Raw genomic sequence first — 24,844 nt, forward strand, 5'->3', positions numbered from 1 at the left:
CGGCACTGCATTATGTTGTAATGTCAAGGAAATGTGAACTTCGACGTAATTACTAATGGTGCAGCAAAATGAAGTTAGACAATTAATTATCCATTTCAAGGGTTCCGCTAGCTCAGGCTTGGAACCGTTACTGGACAGTGGACTTATTAATCAAAGAATCCATACTTTATATTATAAATGCGAAAGTGTGTCTGTATGTTACTGTCACGCCCAAACCACTGAACCGATTTTGCTGAAATTTGTTATGGAGATACTTTGAGTCCCGGGGAAACGACATGTCCTGAGAAAATGTACGGTTCCCTCGCGATAAAGGAATTTTTGCGCAACGGAGTTGCGGGCGTCAGCTAGTAACACATAAAGACGAGGCAAGGACGAGAGCAGGGGGTGCGATGAGGAGGGCTTCATAGTGGTGGAGAGGAGGAAGAAGAATCGCGGCACCGCGCCCTATGTACCTAAGCTGCGTCTGCGGAGCGAGGTCCCCGCGACGCCCCCGTACATATCCCGCCTGCACTGGTCCATGGAGGTCGAGGACGTCGTCAACTACATCAGTAAGAAGACATCCCTCCACTTGAGGGTCGAACGTCTGCAGTCTCGCCACAAGGTCAACTTCAGTTCCTTTGTGGTGTGAGTGCCGACGCATCTTCTGTCGACCTTTAAAGCGGAGGACATCTGGCCGACTGATGTGGTCTACCGAAGGTTCCGGGGGAGACTCCGGAATGAAGCGCGCGTCACGTCGTCGATAACATCGTGATAAAGTGTAGTTATTAAGTGTATATAATTTATATGTATGTTAGTCATTAAGAGCGTTTACGCCGTTCACGCTCAATTTGGCTTAAAATTGTACTTTTCAAACTTGAATAAGTCATCAACCACTTATCTTTATAAAAATGTTGATTACTTATTTTTATAGGAAATTTCACTGTCCTTATAGTTAGCAGAGAAAAAAATACGATTTTTAGATCTAGATATAGAAAATGTGTATCTACTTTTCAATCGTCACCTTTTTTTGCCAATTAAAATTTATGATACCTAATTTGAAATATAAAATCTGTCAAAGTTGCATATTATTTATTTCTTATAGAAACTCAGGTAAAATAACTCGAACGGAATATACTATCGATAGCAAAATACTATACTATCGATAGTAAAATATACATCACTAGCACACGCACACATTGACAGATCGAAAATGGTCACGCATTTTCGGGTTATCAGGTGGTCTATACGACAGTATATACCTATTAAGTCTATGGTAGTAATAGTATGCTAAAATGTAATGGTAAATCATAATCAATAATAATAAATCGACTCGCATCGACATTGCATCCGCATTCCGCACGGATCAAAATCTTTTGATTTGACTATAATGAACCAACTCACGCACACAGTCGCACTTGCTTCTGTGTGGATAAAAGTGCACTGAATTACATGAAACTTGAAATTATGCGTACGACGTAAACGCTCTTAAGACGAATATCTAAGCAAATGACCTTGGACGTTTGACGCGGAGCGCCATCTGTTTAGCTTTAGTTTGCTTTAGTTGCCAAGCTACGGTAAGTTACATAATATTTCCGCTAGATGTAGCATTTAGCAATTTATTTTGCAGAGGTGGGCAGAGTAATAATAAACAGAGACTACTTGTTTTTTTTTTCGAATTAATTAAATAAAATAAATATGTACATAGAATACTTTTTTATTTTATCCCCTTTTAACCCGTATTTTATGTATGTCCCGTATTATATGTATCTCGAATACGGCTCAAACGATTTTCATGATATTTGGAGTGGGGGAGGTTTCAGGGGAGAAGACGCGGAGATGAATGTTTCATTTTTTGCCACTGATATAGAAGTCTTTCAGCTTTTTCTACATTTTTGTTTCCCAGAATTCCTCATCACGATGGATTATTTCCGTTTTAACTGGAAAGTTTTTGCCAGACTATATACCAAAAATGCATTTTTTGTTTCTGGTTACATGAAGCTGGCCCTTTATTTGGTAGAACCATGCGTGGTTTTTATTTATTACAAAAAAATAAAAACCATATAGAAGTGCAATCCATATAGAAGTCTTTCAGCTTTTTCTCCATTTTTGTTTCCCAGAATTCCTCATCACGATAGATTATTTCCGTTTTAACTGGAATGTTTTTGGAAGACCATATACCAAAAATGCATTTTTTGCTTCTGGTTACATGAAGCTGGCCCTGTATTTGGTAGAACCATGCGTGGTTTTTATTTATTTGTAACCCGCCTTTGGTTTTTTTTATAAAACGTTAATTGTTTATCATTTATGGCTTTTTCTACACCAACATTGTAACAACATTTTGGGCACTTTATTTCTACTATAATGTCGTCATCTACAGTGCCATCTGGGGTTGCTCCAAAATATTGGACTTCCGGATATTGGACAGGACAGGAATTTTTGTATTCGAGTAAATTTGAGAATTATTTAGTTATTTTTTTTTTCCTTTTGGGCAATGGGGCTTGTTGGCTTGAATGGTGGGGGACTAATTTTCTTTTTTCTGACTTTCTTTCATTTTTTCTTGTAACAGTCTCTGTTATATACTGTGGGTCCCTAATAGGTATTTTTCTCGGATATCTAGGATCCACTAATTCTGGCAGCTGATTGTGCTGACAAAAAAAAAATACTACTACTCCCTCCAGTCTGGCTTTTTGTTTTTAATATAATCAATAATTAATATTTACGTTAAAAGATAATAATAATATTTCTTACTGGACATTTGAATCCGTGTTATCATTAATCTGATGTAATGACTCTTCTAAATTTTGTCCTTCGGTTGCATCAATTTCAACTATCCTACCTTGGATCCTACAGGATTACAAAAATAAAAATTTTGTGAATAAAAACAATTTGAAAATCAATGCATTGTCTGATGCGTATACACATGAAGGTATATTAAATGATGATGAAATGTATTTTGCGCTGTAGCTAATAGTGAACAATATCACGTAACAACGGTCCGGCGCATTATAGCACGAAAGTAAATTTCGCTAGTCCCAAAAATGTTTTTGATGATTATTGATTACTTAAAAATTAAATACAATTCTAATATTTCCTTTAGTTAATCTTTTATATAGTGTGTGATTGTAGTAGTGCAAGTTATTGAATGATAGTAACTCAATAAGTGTAACAGATATTTGTTGAAAAACCCAGAAAAATTCTTAATTTCGAAAAATGAAACTATAGAGTCAAAATAAGTGAATCGTGTTTTCCGTTAGGCAAGTATCAGATAAATATACAATCATTAAATAAATCTCAATTTCATTTGTGTTTCATCGTCTTCCGGGATCGTAATACTTATTAGAAAACACAGCAAAAAAAGGGAGCTCGGTCTTAATGCCAAATTACAGCTTTGTAAGTCCTATAGTCTTTGAGCAAGACTGCGGACAGACAGACAGACAGACGGACAGACCGAAATTATAAGGGTTCCTTGTTGACTACAGAACCCTAAAAAGTTCATTAAAAGTATTTTTTTTTAATTTTACGGCTTCCTTTAACAATACTGAACCTTCCCTGAAGCTATGGCATATTATCTCCATGTATGGCAAACATTTTTTAAACATCCTATAGTTATGTAGGTATAATAGTGTAACAGTAAAAAAATAATTGTTTGAAATCTCTGTGATAAACTATTCTGTATGCTATACATTTACGTAACAATTTACATTACAATGTCCGATAAAATATAATAGACTGTTGTAAATGCATCTGATGATCACATGATCATAATATTATTTTTCACTTTTTTCAAAATCGAAAAGTGCAAACTGTTAAAACTTAAAGCCGGTAAATTGTCAAAGTGAGACTAATCAAAAGAAGAGCACGCACTGCTTGTGCCGTGTGCGCGGAACGGCAACGCCGCGCTCCGTTGTACATATCTCGAGTTGACAACGACGCATTCTGTAACTAATTTACGCCTGTTAAATTTTATGAGCAAATGCTTTACTACATTTACTAGTGGAGTTTGATTTACAGTAGGCACTAAAGAGTTTGATGATAAAACTTCTATTTTACAATACTGTTTATCGCAAATGGTTCGCGACCAACAAGATAAAAAATAAAGAAACATGTATGCAAAGATTCATTATAAACGGATTAGCTAAACCAAAAAAAAACCCATCCTAAAATATACATCTTACGCGATTTAAAAATATATTTTCTGATAACTGAATAAAGATCACCAAAAATATCGTTCACGACAATATATTTCAAGATACACTTTCTAATTACACAAAACTTCTGTATTTCCCGATCTGTAATTTAGCTGTAAAACATCGCCAAAAAGACGTCTAAAACGCATTTTGCTTTACTATTCACCTTAAGGTATATATTGTATGGGCCTATGTAGCCTGATATAAATAAATAAATAAAGTTACGCTGTTCCTTGCCTGCCACGAACTAAGGCGGAATTTTAAATTAATTTGTTTTTAGCACACCATTAAAACTACTATGAGTTAATGAAGCTATATAAATCTTAAATTAGCTAACAATTGAATCAATATTTTTAAGAAATTTAGTATACTTTTTCTATGTCATACCTACCCATGAAAAATAAATACTAAATTCAATGACTAATCTCTACAATTGTTTTCCATACAAAATTATTCATCAAGCATATTTTGCATATCATCGTCCAGTGATCGTCCCAGTCTGTCAACCAGTCTGTCAACCAGTCGACTTTGTCGAGCGAAATCACTAATGTACCTGTTACATAGGTTCCCGTATAATGTGCCCTAATTCTCGCCCTCAAAGTTACTTCCTGACGGGCCCTACCGCGCCCTTCGATACTATCGATCGTGCTGGTCAAACCGTGCTTATCAATTTTAGTTCATTGAGTTCGTAATCGAGCGACCAAGGGGAACATTGTTAGGATTTAAAGTTGGTGTTTTACAACAACCTCCTCAGTCCGTGACCTATTGGGTAGACGCCGTAGATCTTTGGTTCGCACTCGCATAGGGTGCAGTTTTCGGGTGGAGGCGTATACTAATGAGACATTTTCTGATCTCAAGTACATAATATGGAGTATGGACGCTCATACGGTGAAGGAAAACATCGTGAGAAAACCCGCACATAGTTGGTCCCAGACGTATTGACTAGTTCTTTCCTCTGGACTAGGCCGACTATGTTGCGAGAATGTCGTATGTATTAAAAAGTTTTCACCACAGATCACTAAATAAAATAGTTATTGTGGTTTTCATTTCCAGTTACATATTTGATATAGGTCAGGATTCAGGACAAACAGTGGACATATTCAACAAGTCCAGGAAAGCTATAAAGAGGCACTAAAAGTTAGACCTAATTAGACTGGCTCTGTTGACATAGGTCTAGCCTACATACATTATACATCCTATATGATGGCTATATAGGATGTATCCTATATGATGGCTATATAGGATGGCTATATAGGCTATATAGGGATATCATAGATTGTTAATATCTGTCGGACTTTTAGGGGGTTTTAGAATAAACAACATTAGGGTCAGTTGCACCAAGACGCGATGCGGAATGGTATTTAAAGCGATTTCATACTGAGTTTTATTCAAATTCAAATTCTTTATTAAGCATACAATAATATACAATAGTATAAAAAAAATATTAATGAACGGAGTCTTAGACACCCCTGGACTGGTAGAAAAATTGTATGTGGCTGTGCCACGACCAGGTAGCCGCATACATAACAGGAAAACTTTCAACTTACCTTGTTTCGAACTAACTATACTATAGTCAACATGCACCGTTGTACCGTATGTGTTTTATGTAACTAAATAATATTATTGTTACTAGCATTTAAATTTTTTTAAATGACTGTTAATGTACCTACCTATTGTTAATTTTTTGATGCATGCAGTGTTCACATCGAGAGGGCCAAACACTAATGTTATGTATTAAATTCATTCCCTTTTTATGTTATCTGTAAAGTGTCTGGCAGGTTTTGTGAACCTTCATAAAACAAAACGGTAGCGTACATCACGTCGTCTAATCCCATGTTAAGTAAAAACTTGTGTTATGGCAATCAGACAAGACATGAGAAGATGCCTACATGTCGTATTGCGATGCTGCGCTGTATAGTGCAGCTTTAAATTCAAATTTTGCTGAAATTTGGTATGGAGATACTTTGAGTCCCGGGAAAGGACATAGGATACTTTTATCCCGGAAAAATGTACCGTTGGTCGCTGCACAATTAAATCACAAGCAATTATTATATGTTTTAGTGACGCGACCACACCGCTAAGCTATGTGAGAAAATTGTTACATACAACTGCTTGTAATCTCGCGGTTTAGCGGCTAAACCGCTCGTTTGCGTGGATGCATATAAATAGAGCCTGAGCTTAAAAATTCGTGTGGCACTCGGAGACTGCCGCGGTAGAGCATAGTATTTTTTTAAACTTATGCAATTATAATTTTTAATTTTTTTTAGATTTGTAGGCTTTTATCAAATGAGTATTTTAAAACTGAATATTGAATATTGGTTACATTTATGGTACTGAGTAGTTACAATGAGTAATTAGTGCGTTTTGCGAGTGATCTTTGTATATAAATTTAGCTATGTTATTTGTTGTTAATGACTATTGAGTGTTGTTGCTTATTTTGCTTATTCTCATTTTCGAGTTACAACTGTTGCATGTTACATAATATTAATGCTTATTTTTTCTTTTTTTTTTGTTACTTATATGTGAAAACTTTATAAATGGCTTTATGTTTCTATAATAATTGTACTCATAGTGAAATTTTTGAAAAGCTGTAAGTTTTCTGAATAAAATAAAATAAAAAAAATAAAAAAATTCGCACGCGTCTGGTCGCACGCACACAAACACCGTGCCTAAAGCTGGCAACGCCGCACCACTCCGAACGAGTGGGGGTGTTAGGATTATTTTCGTTACGGAATTTCTTTATTTGGTCGCCAGAGAAAAAGCTATGCAATTGCTTAAAAGCCCTAGAAACCGAGCATCAGTAGTTCCAGTAGCTGATCATGAACTCCTGAAGGATGGTGGACTTCGATCGACCGTATGTAAAGCCTTTTGTGACGTCAACGAAATGTTTTCGGAGCTGTGACCTTGACCTTGTAACACTGCGGCTAGGGCTGACACAACTCAGTTATAATATTAACAAAAGTAAATATGATTATGTTATACTCTGCAGTGACCAAAATATGCAGGCATTTCATACAAAATGCGTCATTTTATATTTTTGCTTTGATTCGCCGTTTGGACTTTATGTTTACAAAAGGAGGATGACTAAAAATATGTCCTTGCAGCCTAAAAGCCGGGACACAAAAACAAAAATTCACGTAGAAATTCAATGATGAGTTTCTACGACGCGACGTCGTACGATGTCGTGTCGTAGTTTTTTACGATGCGCGTCGTAGATTCCCACGACACGACGTCGCATCGTGAAACGACGTCGCGTCGTGGTACGACACGACGTCGTGTCGTGTTTTTGTGTCCCGGCCCTTTCATAGAACTTCTACCTTTTTTTAGTCGGTTGAAAATGCCCTAAGTGAAAATCTCTTTAATTTCTATTAAGCAGCCTCACCACGCTAGCCAATGATGGATCAATGCAAGTAATTTTGAAAATGTAATAGGCATACTCGTCTATAATTGCCCGTGATCGACGTTGATTGCACGTGATATAGACAAGTGACAATCGTGGTCATCCATCACGGTATTACGTGGGAATTGATGTAATTCTTCCATGAATAAAATGTATCTTAAACCAATTTTTATTTCTATAGCCATGATCTACTGGGTGTAACGAAGCAAAGTGATAATCATTAAAGGTACAATTCCGTGCAACGCGACAGTCGCGACAGGCCTACACTGTCGTCGGCCACTCACGACTATAGTCATTGTATGAAAATGTATGTATGGCACCGTTTCCGAGGCCCGCGACAGACGCGCGCGGCCGAGTCTTGAAGTTCATACGTTTCTTGTTACGGCCGCGCGCGGCCTACGACTGTCGTCGGCCGCGCGCGGCCGTGTAATATAACTTTGAAAGATATACATTTTCATACAATGACTATAGTCGTGAGCGGCCGATGACAGTCTAGGCCTGTCGCGACTGTCGCGTTGCACGGAATTGTACCTTTAGGGTGTGTATTTGTTCCTTAAATAGAGTTTAAGGTGAAAGTTGCAGCGCTAATAAGCAAATTTCGTTTTTGTGGTTATTGCTTAGTAATGGGCAAGTGCCCCAGCGACATGAATTTCCCCATACAAAATTTAAAAAAAGTTTTTCTTACAGCGCTGCTACTTTCACAGTGAACTCTATACAGGGGACTCAAACACACCCTAAAGTATTATCACTTAGACACTTACACCCTGTATATTTTAAATTAAAAATTCAATATCTATTCGATAGATGACAAATTTTTTATCGTGTGCCAGCCCTACGTACATTTTCTATTGCCTCTCGCCGACGCCAAACACTCGACCCTGCTATAATTTTATTACGAACAATAACATAAAAATATTGAGTTCTCAATTATATTGAGAAAAGTTACATTCAAAATGATTATTACTACTTGAATAAATATTAGATTTGGCCCTTTATTTCACGATGGACGTGGAAACGGTGCTTTTTTAACTGTATAATAATATCTAAGGTCCTTTGCCGAGACTTCTAGTTGATTCAAGGTTGAAGGTAGAAAAATTTACAGGTTTTGCCTTTTATAATAATATTGTAAGGATTTTTTAGTTAGTCTTAAGTAGTATTTATTATGCCATATATAAAAGATAATTATAATTATTGTTTATTAACTTTCAATCACCTTTCAATATCAATACTTGTCATGTATAATTAATTATAGTGAAGATTAAATTTTGTTGAATTTTAGCGCATTTGTTTTTTTGGTACTTTTGGACTTTGGTTTTCAACAAGACTTTTTTTCGCTCAGTAAGTATGCTTACACGGAAAAAGGTTATAACTTATAAGGAAAATGTTAACTACACAACTCAAAATACCTAACGATAATATAATAGGCGTAAATACTGAACCCTGACTGTTGTCACCTTGTAATGATACATGTTGACGGTAGCAATATACGTAAATAACGTAAAAAACCAAAGGTTAGCTCAAATACGGCAAAGGAATCTTGTACTTACTATGTGCTATCCTACGAATAATAAAAACTAAGGAAACGTAACTCACATACATCAACCGTTTTGAATTTGGTTCCTTATCGCACACTAAAATATTATGACAAGCTTCTTAAAAACGTCCTTCAACACGTTATTAAACAGTTTCGGAGAAATAACATCTCCCTGTCTTACTCCTCGGCGTAATTGGATAGGACTTGTTCTCTTTTCTTGCACTTGGACGGTCATTATTGCGGCCTTGTACAGACATTTTAATACCTCGACATAGCAGTAGTCTACTAGGCATCTCTGCATGGATTCCTGTACAGCCCAGGTCTCCACGCTATCAAATGTTTTCTCATTGCCTTTATTACGTGCAATGGCTTGCTCGGTGGCTTGGGTATTCGCCCGACGGAGGCGACGGATGTCACCCCTAATACTCTTTTTAATCTCCCGGTTGAGAACCTGACACTCAGATTGTGTGGCTATGGTGTTTTCTCGTCTTTTCCTCATTAGTTCCAGAGTCTCGCTGGTGAGCATAGACTTACGTCCATAGGACTTCGGGGGAAAGTATTTACGGCCCACCTCGCAGATGACACGAGTCAGACTGTTGGCGGCGTGGTCGCCGTGAGAAGGCACCATAACATTAGGAAATAAAGCCGTTGACAATAATTGTCACTTGTATAAAAACACAAAATTGTTTACCGAATACATGCATAAAGCATGTATTCGGGTTACATTATGTAGACTCGCGGACAAAATTTTTGACACAGTTATACTTCCTTAGTTTTTATTATTCGTAGTTAATTTCAGCTAATGTTAATTCAATGTTAGCTGTGATCGGTACGGATGGGTTTGACGTAAGGCGACCAAATTACTTAAGCCCGCCATCTGCCTAGGAAATTAGGAATCAACTTCTGATAGTACTATGTTCTAGCGATAGATCAATATGTCAGTGTAAGTTACTGCGATCGTTCACTACTGTGCGGTGAAATTCACCAATTGAAGTTAGTTATCGGAACGAAGTTCCTTATCGGGCGTTCGGCGAGGCTAGATAGGCTAGACAGAATGATATTTGACCTCGACACTTTTTATTAGTATGCATACCTGCATGGTAGGGGCAGAGGGCGTTGATGGTATTCCTGTGCGTCAACTAGATGGCGTTTTTTGAGGATAAACCGATGCGTTGTTAGTATTCCTGGGCGTCAATAGATGGCGTTTTACAAATATATTTTTTGAGTGTATATGTAACAGGTTTTTTTAACGTTTGGGCGTGAAGAGGTAACAGACAGACACATTTTCGTCACAATATTAGTAAGGATACTGTTATTTCGCGTGTTGTAAAGTACTGCCAACTCCGTGGAGGCTTCTGAGTACTGCGTATTCCAACATACGCACTTGCTAACTGATATCAACACACATTATACTACCTATTGTCTATTTCATTTTAATATAATAATAATAATAATATCTATGGACGCTTCACACCACGTCAGTCTGGCCCCGTGCTAAGTACCTAAAGGACTTGTGTTACAGGTACCAGACAACGGAAATATATTTAATACTTTTATACTATACATATATTTAAGATTTTTATTATATCATACACATATTTACTACACATCCAGACCCGGGAACATTGAAAACTTTTTGTTCCGTCGGCGGGATTCGAACCCCGGCTTGAGCTACCAACGCGCTCACCACTGAGCCACAGAGGTCGTCAATATAGTTTTTATATGTGTTTATGTCAGTTTGTAATATATTAATTTATTAAATTCTTTATTTTAAGTTTTTAATTTTATTATTTTTAATCGATTGCGCAGTTACGTAACGAAACAACATATTAGGATAGTCCGCTATGCTAACTGAGACCGATTATAATTGAAAATAAAGTAATTTTTTTAATGGTATAATGGTAAACAGAAAAATGTTTTGTATAAACTCCAACCAAATAGAATCAGTACGTTTTAGGGTTCCGTACCCAAAGGATAAAAACGGGATCCTATTACTAATACTTCGATGTCTGTCCGTCTCGTCTGTCTGTCTGTCTGTGTGTCTCCAGGCTGTAACTCAAGAACTTCTTCTGAATTGAACAAGAAAGACTTCTGGAATTTTCACAGATTGTGTATAATGTATATCTGTTGCCGCTATAACAACAGATACTGGAAACAAAATAAATTAAATATTTAAGGGGGGCTCCCATACAACACACGTGATTTTTTTGCTATTTTTTGCTCGATATCAATAACGCCAACACATAGGCACTTGAAATATTTACGAAATACTCAGTCGTATTTTACTTTTATAATGAATACCATACAAAAAACACAAGTTTCAGCCTATTTTTGCGCTATTGACGTGGTACGGAACCCTTCGTGCGCGAGTCCAACTCGCACTTGGCCAATTTTATTTATAAACACACACTACAGATAACAGAGATGAGTATGGTTCTCTCAATTTCTTGAAGTCAGTTAAAATAGTACTGGGCCTCTATCATGAGCTCTTAAATCCATTCTTTTTACGTCCTTATCTGACTGTATAAGGACCTGTACCTTTCTCTTTGGTACGATGTTCTCGTAGAGGGGCCGCTACGCGTAGCCCCGGCGTAGCGCTGCTACGAAACGTAGCGGGTTGCCGTAGCAGCGCTACGGAGACTAATATATAAATTCTCGTGTCACAGTGTTTGTGCGCGAACTCCTCCAAAACGGCTCAACCGATTTTAATGACATTTTGTATGTACCATCGAGGAAATTGATTCCTAGGCAGTTGACAGACCTACGTCATAAGGTCGACTTATGTCAATTCAATGTTAATTGTGATCGGTCGGCTGGGTTTGACGTAACGCGACCAAACTACGTAGGTCCCCCATTTGCCTAGGAATTAACTTCTCTGATAGTACATTCGTTAGGCCTGAGAATAGATTTTTATCTACTTTTTATATTGATACTAGAAATAATTTATATGGCAAAACAACGTTGCCGGGTCAGCTAGTTAATTTATAAAATTTTCCGTCCTCGCCAGGAGTTTGTTGTGAGGAGGAGGATGTTTCGCACAATTTGAGTGGTTGTATGTTTGTTTGTTTTGCTTGCTCTTATGCTTAGCAGCTTATCGCATTTCAGAGATGATATTCGTCGTAGTTGTGAGAGAGTTACGTTTCTTATGTCTGTCTCATCTGTCTGTCTACTGTCACCTTTCACGCAATGTACAAATACTCTACAGTCTACAGTCTACAGTACAAATCTATATATCTATACACATATAAATAAAATTGGAGTGTCTGTTTGTAATATTGAAAGAACCGTTTTTTACTACATGCATATGAATCTATATACGCTCCATACACCAAAAAAACATTTTTTACAATTTTTGTCTGTATGTCTGTCTGTCTGTTTGTTCCGGCCAATCTCTGAAACGGCTGGAGCTATTTTGCCGGGACTTTTTTTTATAGATAGCTGATGTAGTAAGGTGTAACTTAGGCTACTTTTTAACCGACTTCCAAAAAGGAAGAGGTTATATTTTACTTTTTTCATATTTGTTAGCGGACTATCCATCTTTGTTATTATACTATGTTGACGCGGACGAAGTCGCTGGCAACAGCTTGTACAATAAATAAAATTCGGGTAAAAATCATAGAATAGTATTCAACACGCTAAAAAGTGTACTATTCAATTTTCCGCAACTTTGCTGTACCAAGTAACATAATATCTTCAAGATCAAACTAGTTTTGTTTACAATATCATGTGATCATGAATCAATAGAGCGCGAAGTTGGGATCATTACGGAGCATGTTATAAGTTCGCGGGATCCGGGACTCCCCGCGGGTTCCCGGGACATGATATGGGGATTCCCCGGAGATTCTCGGGGTCCCGGCCTCGTACTACGTGACCGGGATTTCTCGGAATTTATGCGAATTATAAACTCGAAGCCTGATATGTTATTAAGTAGTTTTATACTTCATGACCTACATAAGTTTTTGTTATAACGTAAGTTTCTGTTTTCTTTAAATTAATAATACTATATAATTATAATAATAATATTATATCTATGGTCGCTTCACACCACGTCAGTCTGGCCCCGTGCTAAGTACCTGAAGGACTTGTGTTACAGGTATCAGACAACGGAAATATATTTAATATTTTTATACTATACTGTGCTATATGCACCCGGACAGGTGGGCGCGTCTAGTTACGGAGTGGCTACGGACTGGTCGGCGTAACAGAGGCCGACTCAAGAAAAGGTGGCGCGACGAAGTAGACGCTGTTGATAAAGAGTGGCCAACAACAGCACAGAATCGTGAACTTTGGAAAGAGGGGAGGCCTTTGCCCAGCAGTGGGACACAGTACTCCGTAGGCTGATAATAATAATAATACTATACTGTATATATTTCTATATGTATAGTATAAAAATATTAAATACTTAGTGGAACATTAAAAACAGGCGTTTCTTATACAACTGTCCTTTTCATCAAAGATTGTCAAGTCCCTACAGGAATCGTTAGCAAATGCTCCATGTTTTGGACTGTCTTTACTACACTGCCGTTTCTAATGCTATGAGTTATGAACTTATGACATGCTCTGTATCGCAAGTACAAGCTTACGTTTTTCTTTAAGCTTTCACACTACAGCGAAGCCTAATGAAATGGATGCTGCAACTTTCTTGTGCTTGTTTATCACCCGGAGATCTTACTTGTTCGCTAGACAAAATTACCATATTATGGTACGAATAATAAAAACCAAGGAAAAGTAACTCCCATAGTTCAATCGTTTTGAATTTGGTTCTCAAGGTTCTTTTCGCACGCTAAAATAATATGGCAATAGCTAAGAAACACTACTGTATTCAAATTGACAAAATATAAAGCCGTTGACAATAATGATTATTGTCACTTCCATAATTACACAAAATTCTTGCATGTATTCGGGCCTCTTTTTGCATAAAGTATGCATGTATTCGGGTCACATTTTGCAGAATCGAAACAAATTTTTTGACACAGCTCTTCCTTTTTATTATTCGGAGATCATAATATTATGTCATTATCTCTATGCCTATCAAAATTGATTCAGCGGTTCAGTCACAGTATAGCAATATGACATATAATATTGCTATACTGTGGTTCAGTCTTTCGCATAGACGTATTTATATACTGTCGTAAGTTTATGGTCTTTCGAGCCACTCTGACATTGGCAACTCACCGAGTCGGCCATTTTTAAAAGAAGAAGAAGATTCAAACCACACCTCTTTGTCTGCCCTATGGAGGGTAGATGGAGGAGAACTATCTTATATGAGGGATATTTGAAAAAGTGTCCAGCTGACGCTGTACGCAGTAAATAACAGTTGAAAAATCCTTCAAGAGTTCCGCTAGCTGCAGCAAAGGGTATGGAATGAATGTAGCCGTTGGTGACAAAATATAAATTTAAGTATATTAAAATATAACCTAAAATAGCTGAAATAAAAGCTGCTAAATGATTTAAAATTTACCCTGTTGCTACTGTAGTGCCACACTAATTTAACGCATTTCAGCGGACACTTTTTACATACATATATAGTTCTCCTCCATCTACACTCCATAGTCTGCCCGTTACCTCTTGACACTTCCACCATCTCGGACTAACTAACAGACACTTTCAGGCTTTAGCATATTATATCTAGCATATTATGAGCCGGCAACGCACCTGCAGGTCTTTTGTTGTAGCGAGTTTCCATGGGCGACGGTAGTTGCTTTCTATCAGGTGGAAAATGATGGATGCAACCTGTGCGTTTCGTCCATCATACGGAAACCATACTCGTTTCCTAGATAAAACGTACTGTACTCGTTTGCCCCTCCCTTATTTTATAAAAAAAGGCAATGCCTAATTTGTGTAAAATCGCATCCCTTGTATAATCAATAAGAGGGGTTTACATAAGCGCAGACACGGCGTCGCCGCCGCCCGCCGCCGCTGGCGCGGTGCCACCCGCCCACTGACTTACACTGATATTGCGCGAATTACACTCATTCCGAATTGGAGCTTACACGTGGAGAACGTAAACAACACGGTGATGAGAATTTAGGATAATTATGGGGTTTAAGTGGTAAACAACTTGATGTATAATATTTGATGAAATTTTAATGTAATTATGGTATTAAAGTAGTAAACACTGTAAACAACATGAGTTAGACGAGATTTTAATGTGATTATGGGATTGAAGAGGCAAAGAATACAATGTTTTCACGCTAGGGGCAGCACAAGTACAGACAGTAAACAAAAAGTTTGTTCGACGTTTGACAGCTTTTCTGTCAATATTGTGATATTATGACGTGTGCAATATGTCGGATTTTGGTCGTTAGCGCACTCTGCTCCGACTTTTGTGTAATGTTCCCCATTTAGGTGATATTGTAAAGTCATTAGTTTGGTTAAATTATAGTAGCCTAGCGATTCAATGTATTTTATCTTTCAAGAATGTAATATAGTTAGGTTAGGTTAGGTTAGGTTAGGTTAAAACCACGGACGTAAAAAAAATATAAAACATTTTGTTGTACATGAACAACAAAATGTTTTTTTGTAAACAAAGTGTGTTTTTGTTTATTAACAAAGAGTGAAAATACTCCACTTCTATTTAGGTAATAGAGAATTTCATGTGCCGGTAGCCGTAAAATATTGCATTTTGTTCGAATTACGACGATTTTACATGCGTTTGTCGCGCGGTTAGTTCTTAAGTGAGGTCTTATTACTTGTGGAGAAAATAATATATGACTGTATTATTATAAAAGATCTGTCACAAAGCACCTCAATAGAACTTGATATTGTGCTATCACAATGTTGGATGTCTCCGCATTTCTTTGAAGCTAGAGCAATCTTTATAAATGGCGTCAAATGTCTTCGCTTTAGCGTTCCTTTGGATACTTAGGCTTTTCTTTTTTTGTGCTCTGTTTTATTTCCTTTTCTTTAAAAAAAACTTATGTATGGCGTTGATGCAACCAACTTAAATATCACGTGTATTTAACCGCTCAATTAGCTTTGTCCACACTGTGCCTTTTTCCGGCCGCGACGCATGCCCTCTGACCGTATCCAAAACGTCAAAAATGATAATATTGGCGTTGCGTTCCTTGACGCATTCAATTATTGAATGCTGTCATAGAGCGTATTTTAGAATGTATTAATTTAGTTTGGTTTAAATTTTCGATTAAATGTAACAATGAATTAAAACAGAATATAGTTACAAAATAAGTAGAATTGAAAATGAAAATTCAATTATATATATATATATATATATATATATATATATATATATATATATATATATATATATATATACATTTCACTTTCAATTCTAGAAATACTTGTTATTCTTGTGTATAATGTAAACAAACAACACATTATATTAAAAGTACTCTCATAAAACAAAACACCGCTTAGAAATAACAAAGGAAAGTGTAGTTGTTTACATTATTACCAAGCAAAATAAGCTTTAATGTATTCTAACAAAAACAACCCTACAATGAATAACTTTATTATTTTGTTTACGTTTTAGTAACTCAATATTCGGGCTTTAAAAATAGATTCTATATATTATATTCTAACGTTTTTTCTTAGGACTTTAAGTAAAAAAGCTTTTATACTATTGTTTAATATTATATGCTTAAAAAAAATTGAATTTTTATGTGTAGCCCATAAAGTTATACCTAGCGGAATAGAGCAACAATCTCGAGCTGTCAAACGAAATCGAAATTGGTTTTCATCTGTGTTCAGATAGCTATGACGACAAATATTTGATCTGGTAAAACAAAGAAACGTGACCACTCAAAAGAAGATGGGGGAAATAAGAATTTAAGGATAAAATCAACGATATGCCCTCTTAAGGGAATCCCCTCCAATATTTGAAGTGTTGCCAATTGATCAAGAATACGGGCCGTGTCCTAATTAAAAATACAAAAAAGCAGATTTTGTGATAATAATCCAGCCCTAATAGACAAGTGGCAAGCGATTATAGTAAACGCCAACAAAATGTATGCGATTTGACATAAGTCATCGCTTCGCTAGCGAATACTAATGTCAAATCCCATACATTTTGTTGGCGTTTACGATAATCCAGGCCCTCTAAGCAAAGATTTCAACAGAAACGGTAGAAGAAGAACATATCGCATTGCATTATGGTTACTTCTGTTTACAATTTCGCTTCTACTCATTTCAAGTTGCTTTTGAGTTTTTGAGTTACTCGTAGTCCTGCAAATTCAAAAACTCTCATTAATGACTTGAATACTGAGGACTACTTCGTAGCCTTCCTGACTTTGGCATGGTAATCCCGTCACCGAACATCAACACAAAAATTGATGACTGTCCAAAAAAGGACATCTAAAACGTTATGATTATATTCTCTTTAAGGACATCCTGAATCGAACTTATTCATCCTAAAGATAAGTTTATTATTCTTTTGCATACCAACAGGTCTAAGTTCATACCTAGATTTAACACTATGTCTAAGTAAATACCTACATAAAGGTCTAGAATACATACACAAAGCATGAAATAATCAGGTTATTAGGTCTAGGGAGCACAACATGGTGTTACGAAGTCAGCGGGCTTGGCTGTCCGCCAGCACCCCTCTAGTAGAGGCTTTAGAGCCCAAGAGTTTGGAGGTATTTGGGTTCCATATTATAGTGATTGTTATGAAGAATTATGTGAGATTTATTGTTTTTACAGATGATTGATGAATGTAAAGTTTTCCAGTTAATACGTTGTTAAAGTCGCTTGACACTAGCACCTTCACTTCCAGAATGCTTAGTCAAAATGCATTCGCCAGTTTAGATGGCGAATTTAGATGTAAAAAATGTATGAGATGTATGAGATAACACTTCGCTAATATGGCTCTTGCATCCATATAGATACTGGCGAATACATTTTGACTAAACACTCTGTAAAATCACGGCCCGTTTTTTGTGTTAACTGTCATTAAAATCGCTGAATAAGTATGAATAGTATGGATTTTAAATTAATCGAGACAGATAATTTACTCATTGGTATCATGATAAATCTATTACAGCTAGACGGTCCCAGGGCGTGCTATGTGGAAGACTTATAATTGAATTGAGAATTTCTAGTGATTCCTTTTGTAATTAAAAGTCGTCGAGTTTTCAAAGGCTTCGCTAAAGGCTTTGATGGATTCTGATCTTACAATGGTGTTTAATTATAATATCTAAGTCTTATTACTTTAGTATTCATAAATGCGAAAGTGTGTCTGTCTGTCTGTAACTGCATCGATTTTGCTGAAATTTCGTATAGTGATATTTTGAGTCCAGGGAAAGGACATAGGATACTTTTTATTCCGGAAAAATGTACAGTTCCCGCGCGATAAACGAATTTTGGCTCAACGGAGTTGCATCACCTAGTTTCATTAAACTATTATTATCTATGGGAACAGCAAAGAAATTGATTTTAATGCGCAAATGCGGACCTACGTTATTTGTTGGGTTAAAACCATGAAGTTAATATACCTAGCGGAATAGAGCAACAATCTCGAGCTGTCAAACGTAACCGAAATTGATACACTTACTCAAGCATGATTGAACATGAATTCTATAAGATTAAATTGTCAACGTGCGGCACGTGCCGACTAAACGTCAAAAAAAGAGTGCTGCTGTCATGTATCACACGTCTCTTTTTACCACGCAATGTTACTGATAGTGACATCTCTCTTGCTCAGGCCTTTGTTTCTCTATTCCGCTAGGTATATTAACTTTATGGTTAAAACAAGGAGTATATATATATATATTTTTTTTTTTTTTTCAATTTACATTCTGTAGTAGCTAGTACCAGCAGGATCCTAATTGAATATTGTATTATTATAATATTGTAGAAAGGTAGTCTCTTAAAACACGTGCATCCACAAAATGAATACCTCGAACATCAATAGGTAAAATTAATTTTATAAACTGTACAGAACTATTTGAGATATAGCCATAAGTGACCTTCACTATAAAACTAAACCCTTGTTGAAAAGTCACAGTCATTCAGCTATCGTATGAAGAGCTAAGAAAATTGGAGGTCGCTTTTATGAATGAATTCAGCCGTAGCATATTGAAATAATATTATATTATATCAGAGTAATTGAGATATTAAATTGGCAGATCTACGAAATTTCTTAATGTTAGTCATGACTCATGAGATGACTCATGATCCTAACCTAACCCGAACGGTATTTGGTGACTTCGAGACTGCCTAGTAGTACAGTTTCTCTAGAACATTTTTTTTTCTTTACTATCTAGCAAATTTTTCGTGAGTAGCTTCATTTTGATAAGACGAACAACAATTTCCTCTGCGAAAATTCTCGAAAGTCGTAGCTAACAGAGATAGAAAGGATACAATATTTCGATTTGATGATACTAAAAATATGGATTGTTCTATTTGTAGGATGGTTGTTATACGTGGGAGAGCCATGCTTCGGCACGAATGGGCCGGCTCGACCGGAGAAATACCACGTTCTCACAGAAAACCGGCGTGAAACAGCGCTTGTGCTGTGTTTCGCCGAGTGAGTGAGTTTACCGGAGGCCCAATCCCCTACCCTATTCCCTTCCCTACCCTCTCCAATTCCCTTCCCATCCCTACCCTCCCCTATTACCCTATTCCCTCTTAAAAGGCCGGCAACGCACCTGCAGCTCTTCTGATGCTGCGAGTGTCCATGGGCGACGGAAGTTGCTTTCCATCAGGTGACCCGTTTGCTCGTTTGCCCCCTTATTTCATAAAAAAAAAAAAGGACAATGTTATTCTCGTACCATATAGCCTGTAAATGTGAATCAATTCCTTTGACGTTATAATCGAAGAAAACTGGTACTAAGTACATAGTATGTGTTGGTAGAATAATATCGGAAAATTGCAATCTTTGCAAATGTTTAATTATTGGGTTTCCGCCCACTTTTTACACATTTTATAAGAACAATGATCGTGCATGATTAAAAATTTCATATTATTTCCGACCGGCTTTTTGTATGACGTATGCATTGCTCTCATTGCTCTATTGCAATCACCATGGTATTTTTTTTCAATAAAAATCGGTCACCGATGAAAACTATCGATCATGGGCGGGTTACATTCATAAAGTTAATATACCTAGCGGAATAGAGCAACAATCTCGAGCTGTCAAACGAAACCAAAATTGGTTTTCATCTGTGTGAAAAATATGTGTACGTATACACTTACACAAGCATGATTGAACATGAATTCTATGAGATTAAATTGTCAACGTGTAGCACGTGCCGAAAGAGTGCTGCTGTCATGTATCACATGTCTCTTTTTACCACGCAGTGTTACTGATAGCGACATCTCTCTTGCTCAAGCCTTTGTTTCTCTATTCCGCTAGGTATATTAACTTTATGGTTACATTTAGAATGCAAGCTTATGTCCGATAATCATTTATTTAATTTTCAGATTAAGAAATCTGAAAATTTGATTAAACTAGCTAAAAGCCGAGCTTTGTGAGGGCTCGCGTAGTTTATCTGCGAGGTAATCTTTAAGACAGTTTTTTTTACTTATATATTTTAATGGTAACCAAACCTTGACTGACCGATGATAGCACATAGCTACATGAAAATAAAAATTACTATGTTAAAGCACAAATCAACACAAGGGCGTCGCCAGCCGATGGCGCAGTGGGGGGCAAGTTGACTTTACCTACTACAATTCATACTTTACTCACTCTCTATAAATGAGAAAAGTAGGTATGAATTGTAGGTAAAGTCGCCAGCACATGAAGCTTTTCACTTGTACTACGAGCCTTACATCTATTACCAGATTTTAATATTATAGTGGTCGTTGTTTGCATTATATTTGGCAACTTTTTTAGAGTCTCTAGGGGGGGGGGGCAGCTGCCCCTCCCTGCCCCCCCCTGGCGACGCCCTTGAATCAACAGGCGTGATAATTTTTCCGTAAAGTGCACCACAAAAGTGCTCAGGTTGTGGGATATACTAGAATCTAGATGATCCCTCAATACGTTGTCTCCATCGGGAAGGAAATAATCAGCATATCTTAATCACACGTCACTGATACTATTTACATCACAATTAATCACTACTGGTGATGAGAAAATTGGCACCGTGTTAGTCATTGGATTCATCATGACGGAAGCCAATGCTTAGCGCCAGTTATACCGGCAAACGAGTAGACAGTTCACCTGATGACTAGCTTTGAAAGGTTGCCTGCTTGTTGTGCTGAATTTTAGAGATAATCAATTTAAATAGTATGAATTCGTTATAAAGGAAAAAAATATAATATTTTAAGATCCCGAATTTTCTAAATTATTAGCCTGCTCTACATTTTATTCGTCATCAAATCTCACTGTATTTGAGATTTACACAAGTACTGGAGGAAGTACTATTATGCTATAAAAATTCGCCTACACAATCATTTCCTAATGTAACCCAATATAATACTACCCACGAAGAACAAGCAGTTGATGAATAGCATCTGAGAGGAAAATTTCAACACGGTTAAAAATACTAGTTTTTCTTGCCTTCCAGTTCTTTCGGGGTTAAGTGTTAACCCATCAGTCCCCAAGTGGCCGGCTACCGCATAACAATTAAAAATATATTCTGTGATACCCACGATGGAGGTCATAAAATAAGATAGTAAAAATTGATTTATTTCAGAATTTTGAAACAAATATCGTATTTACTGTTCGTGTTAAATTATCGTACTTCTTGAACTACTACAAACTGGCAATATTACTGTAGAGACAGTAAGTATATTGTAGAATGTAGAGCCTACACTCTTACACTCTTCACACGTTCAGAAATCGTTTAGAATAAATAAGTTAATTTTTGAATTTGAGTATTTAATCCGTATCGCCTTAGATGCTATTCATAAATTAAAACAAATTACTTTTGGAAAAATAACTCAGTAATACTTAAGTATTCCACATATTCTTTTGTGAAATGACAACGACATTTCCTTTAACAAGAAGCAGGCGCGGTCGCAGCCTGAAATTTGGGGGAGGGGGGGGGGGGGGTCACTCAGTCAGTAGTCACTACACTATTTTTTTTTTATCTGCGCCCTCGGACGGTTCTGGGTTCACAGCAGCTGTCTAAGGTCGGACGAAGTGGTGGTTAGGGGATAGCTAGAAATTTCCTTTTATTATTTAGCAAGATTTTGAGATTTTCCAATTTTACGTTAGATTTTGGGGGGGTGGTCATGTCCCCTGTGACCCCCCCCTTCGGACCGCGCCTGACAAGAAGGTAGATGTAAATATTTTAATGAACTTTACATTCTCTACATTTTCCAGAGCCCAACTATGTTCAAATGTACATGTAATGAATGTACATGTATGTAAGTACATGAAATATACATGTATGTAATGAATAAAGGTATCTAACTAAAGTATTGAAAAGAAAGAAAATCTGAGTTTCCATAGAGACAAATTAATATATTTTTCTATCGCTGTTTTGGTAATTTCCTGAAAACAACAATCAGAACATTACTTTATTAATTTTTCTAATATTTTATTATTTCATAATGATTAAAAAAGGGTTATAAGAAAGGGTTTATATACATACTCTGTATTCCCACAGCTAGGCATGTAGGCTGAACCTAATATTGGCATTACACAAAACCTCCTTGGTTTGAATTTTTTTTAATATCCGCTATTCCATTTTCAACTTACGTTAGCTGTTCAGTGCTGGCCGGCGTTTGGCGTCCATCGTCCCGCGCCAGTATTCCATTCGGGCCACTCATGCAACACAATTGCACTTCACTTTACACGAGAAAACACACAGCACACTAGCACTGCAACATTATTGTATTTAACGTAAATGGAATGGATTCCTGTTAATGAGACGCGAGGCGCGCTGCCCGAGCGACCGCCATGTTTGACGACGGTTTCGCGCGCGCGCCAAACTCGACGCGGTGTTGCTAATTTATTTTATTGCCCATTTGTTGGAAAATTTGAGTTACAGTTGGTAATAAAAAGTTAATTTAAAATTAATTGTACGATTTATGCAGTCGTTTATCATTTACTAAATCAGCATTGATACAAACTGCAATTGTTACAACTCAAATACGTTTTATATTTAAGGAACAAGGTTGCAACTTATTAATAATCTTAGCTGACCTCGTTAATATTACATTTAATGTTATGGTTCTCTTTTTACAGCCTTTTTACTGTAAAAATTGTATTGTACCAATAATTAGCACATTGCATACTTAGAAAACTTTGTAGATACCTTTAACTAATTGCTCGACACTGCACTGTATTGTATTTGTGCAATTGTCAAATTTATTGAAATAATTAACTTAGTAACTTAAGGCATTATTATGATAAATTATAAAAAAAAACCTACCTATTTAAAAACAAAATACACTAAATTAAAATCTGTAGCTCTCGAATTAGTAATTTTAGAGCTACGATGCAATGAGATGAGACGTACGTTGTTGCATATAGGAATGTATGTTTAACGTGTACGTTAAAGTTTAAACATACGTTCTTTCCAACGAGGAGGATTAAGATTAAAGACTATCTATCCAGATTCTAATTTCAAAATGATTAGGGGTGATTTGGGGCAAATTCTAGCAACACCGTCACGCATGCGCAGACCTCAACCACTGCAATACGGCGACGTAGTACTAGCGAGTTGCGTGGCTCTATTTTTATAATCCGCTGCCGCTGCCTCCTGATTCACAACACGAATGCAGCAGAAATCTCAATGACTGTCCTTTAAATATTATTATATATGTAGCTTACCACATATAATAATGTTAATACCACGGCGTAAGTAACAGTTTTGTCATGAATGACGTACATTGGTGAAAAGCTTTTTCTTTGTACCGATCAAACAGTTTAGTCTCTCTATGAAATTCAGGCAGAGGAAGAATACAGTAGGGTCAGTAGATAAATGTCCATTATGATTGTTCCTTAGAAATATCATCATCAACATCTATATCTAATCCATAAAATTAATATATACCTAGCGGAATAGAGCAACAATCTCGAGCTGTCAAACGAAAGAAAGTTCATCTTCTGAGGTTACATCTGTGTGTAATATGTGTACGTATTTACTTACACAAGCAGGCTTGAACATAATTTCTATGTCATTAAATAGTCAACGCACGGCACGTGCCGACTGGACGTCAAATAAAAGAGTGCTGCTGTCATGTATCACACGTCTCTTTTTACCACGCAGCTGTATTACTGATAGTGACATCTCTCTTGCTCAGGCCTTTGTTTCTCTATTCCGCTAGGTACATTAACTTTATGATCTAATCTGTGCAATTCACATTATTTGTTAAGCTACGAGTATCATGAATAACTGAAATCTCGGCAAAGTAATACAATTTAGAATAACACAATAAAAATACACAAAGTGAATCAAACATAGAAAAATTTATTGCGTAATTTAAAATTTATTCTTCAATCTCTTCGGTTTCTCCATTCTCTTCGGATTTGGACTCGCTGGATTTGGACTCACTGGACTTTGACTCACTGGATTTCGACTCACTGGACTTTGACTCGCTGGACTTTGACTCACTGGATTTCGACTCACTGGACTTTGACTCACTGGATTTCGACTCACTGGACTTTGACTCACTGGATTTAGACTCACTGGACTTCGACTCACTGGATTTAGACTCACTGGACTCTGACTCCTCAGGAGCGGCGGTAGTTACTTCCTCTGATTCTTCAGGAGCGGCAGTGGTTACTTCCTCTGATTCCTCTGACTCCTCAGGAGCGGCGGTGGTTACTTCCTCTGATTCCTCTGACTCCTCAGGAGCGGCGGTGGTTACTTCCTCTGATTCTTCTGA

The 24,844-nt window shown here is 36.8% G+C and overlaps 1 protein-coding gene across 2 annotated transcripts in view; it reads right to left on the minus strand.

Moving 5' to 3' along the window:
* The window catches only part of LOC121728337 (cholesterol transporter ABCA5-like), a 49,999-nt gene extending 27,073 nt beyond the window's left edge, over positions 1-22,926 (minus strand). For both annotated transcript variants that reach the window (XM_042116497.1, XM_042116496.1), the window contains exon 1: positions 22,710-22,926. In XM_042116497.1, the coding sequence (XP_041972431.1) occupies positions 22,710-22,780 (71 nt within the window). In that variant the 5' untranslated portion in view covers positions 22,781-22,926. The remainder of the gene's footprint in view (positions 1-22,709) is intronic.
* Between the last annotated feature and the right edge of the window lie 1,918 nt (positions 22,927-24,844).

Source organism: Aricia agestis, chromosome 6 (assembly GCF_905147365.1).
Source record: "Aricia agestis chromosome 6, ilAriAges1.1, whole genome shotgun sequence".
Lineage (NCBI taxonomy): Eukaryota > Metazoa > Arthropoda > Insecta > Lepidoptera > Lycaenidae > Aricia > Aricia agestis.